We start from the raw sequence: 10,364 nt of genomic DNA on the forward strand, positions 1-10,364 counted from the left end.
GGTAGACAGTAAAAAAGGAAATTGAGGAGAGGGTAGTAAAAAAATCTAGATGGATGCAGAAAATAAATTGAAAAGGAAAATGAGGGAAGAAAGGGATTGCAGAAGAGAGGTGTGGGAGAGGGAAGGATAGGAGAGAGATGCCAGACCAATGGGGGTGAAAGGAGAGATGGAAGGGGGAGGCATACAGTTTCTGGAAGGGGCATAGAAGGAGAGAAGATGCCATATAGGGGCAGAGAGATGGCAGACAGTGGATGGAAGGAAGAGAGTAACAAGAAGATGAGGAAAGCAGAAACCAGAGAAGACAAAGTTAGAACAAAAATTTTCTATTTATTTGTTGCTTTAGGAGACATGTGTCACTGTTTCTGTGGTGTTGCATTGTATGCAGAGTCCAGCTTCTTGCTATGTATTTCTATATTATCCCCCCTTTTACAAAACTGTGGAGCATTTTTTAGCGCCAACCGTGGTGGTAGCAGCTCTGATGCTCAGAATTCTATGAGCATCAGAGCTGTTACCACCGTGGCTAAAATCCACACCTCCGTTTTGTAAAAGGGGGAGGGGTTAGTTTGTGATGACTAGGCAAAGGTTTTTTCTGTGTTCTGTGTGTTCGAAAGACATGGTTTTCTGTTAGGATTGACGATGTAGGATTGATCTGTACTAGTCTGGCTTGTTTAGTTTTACAATGGGTGTATTGATGTTGTACTGCTCACTGCATATGTAAGATGCTGCCTTTTCCTAGGTACTCATGTGTGACATGTGGCTTGTTACTAAAAATCAAGTTTTTCATACAGATGAGGGGAGGATGCCAAAAAATGATGAGCACCGGGTGTCACATATGCTAGGTACCCCACTGCTATCTTTGGATCATTTGGAGGTTTGAAAGGTGTGTGTATATATATATTGTGGCAAAAGAGGATGAATGTTACTGTGGCCTGCTATCTTACCTTTCTCCACTCCAATTCTAAAGCAACAGGCTACTGGATGACTCCCTGAGACTAGAACTCCCATCCCAAATAATGTGTATCTATACTATTTTCTTGATTCTGTCCCTCAATGTGGTTTTTTTCTACTAGGAGGATTGCTGCAACAGCTTGCACGCATTCAAGTCATCCTTGTGAAACATGATCTAATAATTTGGACAAATAAGCCACTGGCTGATGTTTCCCTCTCTGGGTCAGCACTCCAAATGCTGCCCCCTTGTCTATTGTAGCAAATAAATGGAAGGGCTTGCACAAAGAAGGCAGTGCTAACACTGGGGCTGTGATCAAACTTTCTTTCAAGTCTGTCACCAATTTCTTTTCCTCCTCTGTCCATATGAGGAGGTTTGGTTCTTCATCAAGGAGTTTCAAGCACAAACCCTTTGTTTTCTGGGCATATGAATCAATCCATAACTGCAATAACCTGTTAAACCCAATAGTTTTCTTAACTCCCTTTTAGTTCTTGGTAATGGAAACTCAACAATCCCCTTAATTCTCTCAAGATTGATTCTTCTCTTTCCCTCACTTAATAAGAGACCCAGATATTTCACCTCTTTTTCCATATATTGCAATTCTAACTTCTGCAGGTACCTTGAATTTCTCTAAGACTTGTTTTAGTACCTGTCCAAATAAATGGAGGGACTCTGTGAACCCCTGGGATAGCACAGTCCACCTATATTTTTCAATTTACAGCCCACCCCATTCCCTTCTTTAACCTACACAAGAGGATCAGTCTACTCCTCCTCTTCTGGGGTTAAGGTTGCCTTAGTTATTACCATCTAGGCATTTTTAGTACTTATTTCCAACTCTAGTTGGATAATAGAATCCCTGCCTAACAGGTTATCTCCTGCTTCAAGGATATACCAGAGGTCTTCAATTATATCTTCTAATCCCAACTTCAGGGTGACCCTTTTTTTAAAATTATTATAATGGGGCTCAAAAATCCTTCCCCTTTACCCCAGACACAGTTGGTCTTTGGTCTGAAAGTTCCATTCCCAGTAGAATGAAATTCAATTATATCCAAGCTGCCCCTGTATCAACTAGGAAAATTACTTCTTCTTCTTCATAAAGCCCCACCTTTAAGTTTATCAAAAGCTCTCGGTGAGACTTTAGAAACCCCCGATCCCCTGGATTCATCTCCAAATGCCATAAGAGGGATGGCTATTTCCTCCCTGTTCAAGTCTGAGCATTCTCGTTTAAAGTACCCAGGCTTACCACAGTTGTAACATTCCATTGATGCCTGAGTATTTTCTAATCTCTGTAAAAAGGCTGATGAAACCTCTTCTTTTTCTTGCTGCAGCTCAAATGCTTTAGTGAAATTCTGGAATTTAGGAGCAGCTTCTTTGATCCATGCTATAATGAGGTCCCTTAAATCTTTCATATTAGCTGAATTTTCTGCACTCTGGTTGCTCCAATTAGGATCTACATTGAGGAATTTATCCTCTCTCCTTGGATACTTCCTGTCCACAGGATGATTATTTTGCCTTCTTCCCTGCTAAATAAAATATTCAAAATAGACATTATTTCTTGCCAGGTATAAAAATTGGGTCCTAAGAACTGGTCAAATTGTTCAACTATTGTTACTAACCTAACCCAATAGAATATTCAATTAAGGATTTCAATTTCTTTTTAAAACTTATCACTTCTATGCTAGTTACATGGAACTAACATATCTCTCTGCTCCCCCTTACCACTAGGACTTTTCTCAACAGAAGAATTCTTTCAGCTCCTCCTTTCTTTGTCTGACGCAGTGGTGTACCAACGTGGGGGGGCAGTCCACCCCGGGTGCATGATCCAAGGGGGTGCACAGCCGGCCACCCTCCCTATTCTGCCGCTGCTGCTTTCCTTAACCAGCAGCAGCAGCAGTAAACTTCAAATTAGGGGTGTCCACGGCCCAGCTTGTGCTCCCTTTGGCGGGTGTTTAGTTTCTGGCTGGCTCCCCTGCAGCAGTTTTTCCGCTCAAGGACGCAGCCGTTTGCTCCTTGCGCGATCCGCGGCTGCGTCAGAAGCGTTCCCTCTGACATCACGACATCAGAGAGAAGGCTTCCAATGCAGCCGCGGATTGCGCGAGGTGTTGACGCCCGCAGCTTTGAATAGAAAACTGGCTGCAGCAAGAAACCAGCCAGAAACACTGTTGCTGCACAGGGAAGAGAAGAGAAATGTTGCTGCTGCACAGGGAAGGGAGGGGGAGAGAAATGCTACTGCTGCACAGGCAAGGGGGGGAGAGAGAAATACTGCTGTTGTAGCACCCAAGTGGGGAGACAGGGGGAAGGAGGGAGAAGGAAGACAAGGGAGAAGAACCATAGATGCCAAGTCCATGGGAAGGAGGGAAAGGAAAGGAGATACCAGACCATGGAAGGGGAGGGCGAGATGCCAGGGCATGGGGGGAGGGAAGGAGATGGATGCCAGACCAATGAGAGTGAAGGGAGAGATGGAAGGGGGAGGCATAAAGTTTCTGGAAGGGGAATAGGAGAGAAGATGCCCTATAGAAGGGGCAGAAAGAGGGTAGATGGTAGATGAAAGGAAGAGAGTGACATGATGAGGAAAGCAGAAACCAGAGAAGACAAGGTAGAAAAGAAATTCTATTTATTTATTTTTTTGCTTTAGGGGAGATGCATCGCTATTTCTGTGGTGTTGTGTTGTATACAGAGTCCAGCTTCTTGGTGGTTCAATTTAACCTTTGTCTACATATTTCTATTTTATCCCCCCTTTTACAAAACTGTAGAGCATTTTTAGCGCGGGCCGTGGTGGTAACAGCTCTGATGCTCAGAATTCTATGAGAGTCTGAGCTGTTACCATCATGTCTAAAAATCACACTACAGATTTGTAAAAGGGGGGAGGGGGGTTTAGTTTGTGATTACATATTCCATACTAGGCAAAGGTGTTTTCTGTATTCTGTGTTTTCGAAAGATATGGTTTTCTGTTAGGATTGACTGTGTAGGATTGATCTGTACTAGCCTGGCATGTTTAGTTTTACAATGAGTGTATTGATGATGTACTGCTCACTGCAGTATGTAAGATGCTGCAATTTCCTAAGTACTCATGTGTGACGTGGATTGTTATTAAAAATCATGTTTTTCATACAGATGGGGGGAGGGGTCAAAAATGATGGGCCTCGGGTGTCAAATATGCTAGGTTATGCCACTGGCCTGAGGCACTGTCCCTGAAGTCATAGGAAAATTTGTCAAGTCCCTGTAACACTGCTAACTCCTTTTTCAACCTGGGATATAAAGACTCCGTTTGCTGGAGCAGTAGGAGGAAGTACAGATTTCTCAAATAGATTTCGTACACCCTCTATACCTGGCTCGCAAGATTTTAAGAGGATCCCAGGGACAAACCTCTAACTCTGTCTGTTCCGTCTTTTCGTTGCTGCAAGAATTTTATCTTACTCCCTGACCAGCAGGAATTCGCATTTTCTCTGTAATGCAAATGCCCCGTACTAGAAAGCAGATGGGGGAGGTTGGACACTTTCCTTAGTACAAATAAAGCAGCAATATTTAATCATCCTTTTCTTTTTCTTCCCCTAGTATAAGACATGTCTTTCTAATGCTTTAACATTCTCCCTGAGGGGCTTTTCTGGAGAAATGTTCCTGGGATTTGTCTTACAATCCCTATCTTCACTTCTGCTAGCTCTCTATTTCCCATTCTGTCCCCTGAGCCATCTCAAGCATGCAACAGATCCTCTTTTGCTTCGTCCATCTCTGGCCAGACTCTGCACTCACTTTGTGCCAGAGGCACTAATACACTCGCAAGGAGCTCACAGAATGCTGCCAACCACCAAGGTAATACTATAAAGTCCAAAAAATTTATTACCTTGGTCTGTGCAGAGTTGTCTGGTTGTTTGCGTGTGTCCATTTATTTACTTCTGCTTTACTCAAGCCTCTCTCCCAAACAGGTCTCAGGATGTCTGTCAGTACATTGTGGGACCCTCATCGAGAGCCGCGAGCCAGACAAACTCAGCGGGAAGCGTCTCCCTGCCATTCAACACCGCTGATCCTGGCTAATGATGACATAATCCCAGAAATGAGACCCCAGTGAGAAACAAAGAAATTGCTCACAAGGATACTTAGAGTCTTGGAGTAAAGCAGACAACAATTTATATTCTCTCAGGCCATACAGGGTATCCAAATGCAAAAAGAGCAGAGTTTAATGCAATCCTTCATTATATACTTAGTTCATACATTTCTTAGTCCCTCCTGCCTGTTCATTGGTTAGAGCAGTAGCAGTTCACAACCTATCAAATGTTTCCCTCTATATTTCTGCTTTCCACATCCCTATTTACCTCTCCCATTATTCTCATTCCGTTCCGCAACCTTATTTTGCATATTTGGTTACCCCATCCTTCTATCACATGCCCATCCCTTCCGCTACATTCTTATCTTTACCCTATGTGCAGAATCCTTCAATAAGTTATTGCCCATTATACTGTAAATGCTGAGCCAGCACATTCTAGAGGTACTGTGTTCTCACTTAGTTACTTCAACAAAAGCCCTTATGTTATACTGCGGAGGTATCATGCTCTAGTTATTGGAGGCATTGTGTTCCCAGGAATGTCTCATCGCTCCTCCCTTACTGTCTTTTGCACACCTTGGCAATATGCACAAAGTTAATGGTACCAATTTCCCCCTACTGTATCTATGAATTATTACACTCTGTAATAATTAACATTGTACAACTGTTAGCAAAAAAATATTAATTCACTCTATTAATTTTATATTATAAGGTTATTTCTTATTTCATTTCTCACAGGGAGAAGGGAAAGACAATTGAGGGGTATAGTAGAATTGACAATGACGGGAGATCAAGAAGCGTTAGAAGGGAAAAAACAAAGATAGACTTAACAGAGAGCTAGTTAAGAGTTGAAAAGGAAGCAATGAAGGAAAAAATAGTTGAGGGAAGGGAGGGGTGGCAGTTGCAGAGTAAAAAAAGTGGGAGGGATAAGAGGTTGTTGGAGCAAGGGAGAAGAGGATACATGAGAGATTGGATGATGAAATAAGAAAGGCAAGACAACAGCTGAACTGTCATAAAAAGGAATGAGAAACGAAGGAAGAAAAACTTAGGATCAAACAAGACAGAGAAAAGAAAGCAGACAGAAAAACAGAAAAAAGAATATGAGACAGGTGGAGGCAAGTAAAAGTATAGACCTTTTTTTGGAAGGAAAAAGCTGTAGTGATTGAAGATGTGAAGTGAGAAGAAGAAAGAGGAAAGAGAAAGGAATGAAAAGCTATTTAAAAAAACTTTAAAAAAAAGCCAAAATAAAATATTTAGACATACAAATTTTGAACATGACTAATTTTTTAATGCAAATATGCAGAAGTGATAGAGGAAAATGGGGGCTATGGCTCTAGCTAAAAAGTCAATTCCTAGACAGAGTAATAGTACCATTTTAGCAGAGAAATGCCAAATAATTTCTGTAATAAATTAATTCAGATAAATCCCTAATTTTCTATATGCAATGTTAAAATCAGGTTTCAAACCCAGGAATTACTGATGTCTCGTTTACCCTTTAGACCAAAGGTTCTCAAATTGTGGGTCCTGAGTTAAACGGAGTGACAGAATCTTTATTTGGGATCATGATCACAGTGGCATTATTGATCCTGCTGTACAGGCTCAGTAGGAGGCATGGCTTGCAGTGGCAGTAACAAATGACCCTAGAAGTCATCATCATATAGAAGAAAAAGGTAGGGCCAGGTTCCAGGACTGATTTCTGCTATGAAATGGGTTATGAGTGAATTTACTGCATTGAACCATACAGCCTCTCTTTTGAATCTCAGTATATTTCAAGGACCAGTGCTACAGAACAAAATCACATCATAATCAAGGATTTGACAAGGATTACAATCCTCACTACAATTGTCAGTATAAATAATGCTGCACTGTTTCACAACTCTACTGTCTGCTGATTATGTTCTCATTTTTTATAGGTGACTTTGATAAAATGCGGAGGGATCAGGATGAGCAGAAGATTGAGGTGTTACAGTTTCTGAAGCATCCTTACTATAACCTTGACAACTATGACAACGATATTGCCCTTATCTACCTAAAGAGTGATGTGATATTCAATGAATTTGCCATCCCCATCTGTCTTCCTAACCCCAATCTAGGGCGCCTCCTGTCACAGGAAGGAGAAATTGGAATGGTGAGTGGATGGGGAGATACTCGCTTTCAAGGTCCCTCCAGTCGTTTCCTTCTGAAAGTGAAGCTACCCATGGTGAATCAGGAGGCCTGTTTGAAATCCACTGAGAAGATCATCACTGACAACATGTTCTGTGCTGGCTACAAAACTGAGGCCCACGATGCCTGCAGCGGCGATAGTGGTGGGCCATTTGCCATACCTTATCACAATACTTGGTACCTGATAGGTGTTGTTAGTTGGGGTGATGGCTGTGCTAAAGAAGGAAAATATGGTGTCTATACAAGGGTATCTAACTATATATCATGGATAAAAATGACCATTGATGAGAAAACTGAAGCACCCAACCTAAAATAAAGTTCATGTCAATGAAGTCAGGGATGCCAGAAAACTGCCCATGCACCTGAATTGTGCCATCTCCTTACACAAGGAGCTGATTTGAAGTGATAATTTTATGCCAGGCCACTAATCTGGAATATTTTTGAACTTGCTTGGAAGTTAGTATACTAACTCCAACTTGGTGCTTTTCTTTTTTATTGGGAAGGTACCACTGAGTGAAGTACAATTTCTAATGTAGTGGTATCAATAATGTATTCTCCAGTATTTGGGAATTATTGCTGAAAAAGCATAGTTACTCACTTTTAGCAGGCAGATATTCTCACATGTGGGTGATGTCATCTACAGAGCCTGGTATGGACAGTGCAAAAGTATACTATCACTTAAAAAAATCTCAAAACTGCCTATACCATGCATGCACAAGTGCCTTCAGTTCAGTAACAAAGCTAAAAAGTCAACTAGGGGAGGTGGGAGGGCTGTGAGAATATCTGCCTGAAATGAATGAGGTCCGTTTCTTGGTCCCGAAATCATCCTGCACACACTCTGTCATCTGGGTACGGATATCCGGAGGCATTCTCCTTAGAGAGAAAAGATACGTAGACAGTGTTCTAAAGAGATTGCCTATATTTTATTAGTACATCCAGCTTTTATATCTTTCAGTGGTAACCAACCCAGAAAAAGGGGGTTGGACAAGAAAGACAGGGGGGGGGGGGGCTTGAGCAGGATATGTGCTTCTTTTTCTGAATCTAAAGGTGTTAAAGCTTCCTTTTATCTATCTCAACCGGTACATGGCAGTGGGGGGGGGGGGGGGGGGGGGGTTGAGCCTTCATTGTCTCAGACAACTAACTTCGTTAACATGATTAAATGACCTCTTCCCAAACATCAAGTTTTTTGATTACCTCCAGCATAGACAAAGACAGAAAACTTATCCTTTCAAATGTGTCCTTTCAATCCCCTCTTACGTCATGAAAATGACATCATAAATGCACAGCATGAGCGTGGAGGGAGAGATATTCTAGATATGTCTCTTGAGGAGGGGTTTTAGGGGCTATAATATGAGTCAAACAGCGCAGGAACAGTCTAAAAATTACATAAGCAACAAGAGTGCAGATAATAATAAAGATTATAACAATAAGTAGGTCTTTCACCCATCCCTGCATCCAACTAAAATACAGATCCCAAGGATTAGATAAACCAGAATTACGTTTAAGTTCTGCAGAGAGGTCTTCTAATTTTTTAATGGCCATAGTAACCTTACCCGTGGGACCTGCATTGTTAAGAATAAAGGTGCAACAGGATAAAGTACTGGGTATAATTATACAGACACTGGGTATAATTATACAGATAATTATGCAAGGATCATATCCAGGGCCATGCGATTTTGGAAAGCCATCTGAGAAGTGGGGCCTAACCGATCAGCAATACCTTGCAAGGCATCCCTAGAGTAATTCACAAAGCATTGCTGATTATAATAAATCAATTAATCCAATCAACATTCTTATTGATAGTAATAAGGGGAATAAGGGACTCAAACCCATCCTTAACCTGGTCTCGGGCCTTGAATTCATCTGGGAACCCTCTTGGGACCCCTATCTCATCTATGTATAGCTAAAGCGCACTGGCCTATCTACTGGCTGGGTAGTTTAACATGGAGCCGAAGGTCTCCACAGAGCCAGTAAATATCACCTATAGCAAAATCTGATGCTGCAACACTGACGCATACCTATAATTTCCAAAAAAGAACACTAGGCTGTAGTTAAATGTAATTTCTAGTATGCCTCTAACAATAGTTTCTGATTAATCTTAGTTATCTGTGCACCTGGACCCATTGTCCTAAGCACCCTCTTAATGAGACATTAACACCTTTTAGCTAATTATGATTTAATCAGGACTACTTGAAACCGTCTTCCTGCCCTCAGGGTCTATCTGGATTCCCATGCCAGAGTCAGATTGATATAATTTCCCATAGGCCTTGGCTGACACCAGCTATGCCAACCGAAAATGCTGAACGCCTGCAACAGCTATGCTGACATCTCCCATATTCTTTGAAATGAAAGCAAGCTTGTGGTACCCTTAGCCAGTCTGCATTTCGCAGATGCCTCGCCTATCTCTAACAGTATATCAGCACGTCCCCTGTCCTGCAGAATCTCCAAGCTATGAAGATAAACAGTTCCCATATGAGTTCAAACCTCTGTCTTAGGTGGGGATCCCAGTATGCTTATATCTTACCCGTCGTTGAGCGAATGAACGGTGCATAAGGGATGCAGAAACTTTCTCAGGAGGCCCAGGCAAAAAGGTACAAAGATGTCATGAGAGAGCATGCAAGTATGGGATATGGGATAATATTATCTCTGACCCTGGTAATGGTAATGCAATAAGCCATGCCAAATTAGAACCAAATTAGCCAAATGTCAGAAAAGATACTGGAAATTCATGTATAACTGCCTTAAAAGCTAGAAGGAACTTGTGAGAAAAGAAATGTACACGTGTTTCACTCTACAGCAAAGGAGAATCATAACAATACATAGCAAAATTTGTAGAATAGTTAAGATAGGGTGAATTAAAACATTAAATACGTGGTTTGCAGTGGGCGAATACTCAAAGAAAAGTTCCCAAACTTGAGACATGAGCATCTCGGAGCAAATTTTCTACGGTTTGTGCAATCTGTCCATTTTCAAAAGTGATAGTATGATTCACTTCTTTGGAGGTTTTCTTAAGTTGTTCAATAAAGTTCAGCAGCTTATGAAATGTCTCATTGCCCATACCAAGAGGTCGTAGATGTACAGCATATGAAATAAAGTCTGGAATGTCCATAGCAGTAAATAATTTGAAATGTACAGCAAAGCGTTCTTAGGAAAGTGGCTATCATGAATCCATAGATCAGCGAACAGGAAACATTCTGTACAGCATGTGTGAGAAGG

General features: G+C 41.5%; 1 protein-coding gene across 1 annotated transcript in view; it reads left to right on the forward strand.

The window, feature by feature from the left end:
- The window catches only part of LOC117366428 (coagulation factor IX-like), a 128,364-nt gene extending 120,900 nt beyond the window's left edge, over nucleotides 1–7,464 (forward strand). Inside the window, exon 8 of the mRNA XM_033957767.1 lies at nucleotides 6,899–7,464. Coding sequence (XP_033813658.1) covers nucleotides 6,899–7,464 — 566 coding nt within the window. The remainder of the gene's footprint in view (nucleotides 1–6,898) is intronic.
- Nucleotides 7,465–10,364: the final 2,900 nt, after the last annotated feature.

Source organism: Geotrypetes seraphini, chromosome 9 (genome assembly GCF_902459505.1).
Source record: "Geotrypetes seraphini chromosome 9, aGeoSer1.1, whole genome shotgun sequence".
Lineage (NCBI taxonomy): Eukaryota > Metazoa > Chordata > Amphibia > Gymnophiona > Dermophiidae > Geotrypetes > Geotrypetes seraphini.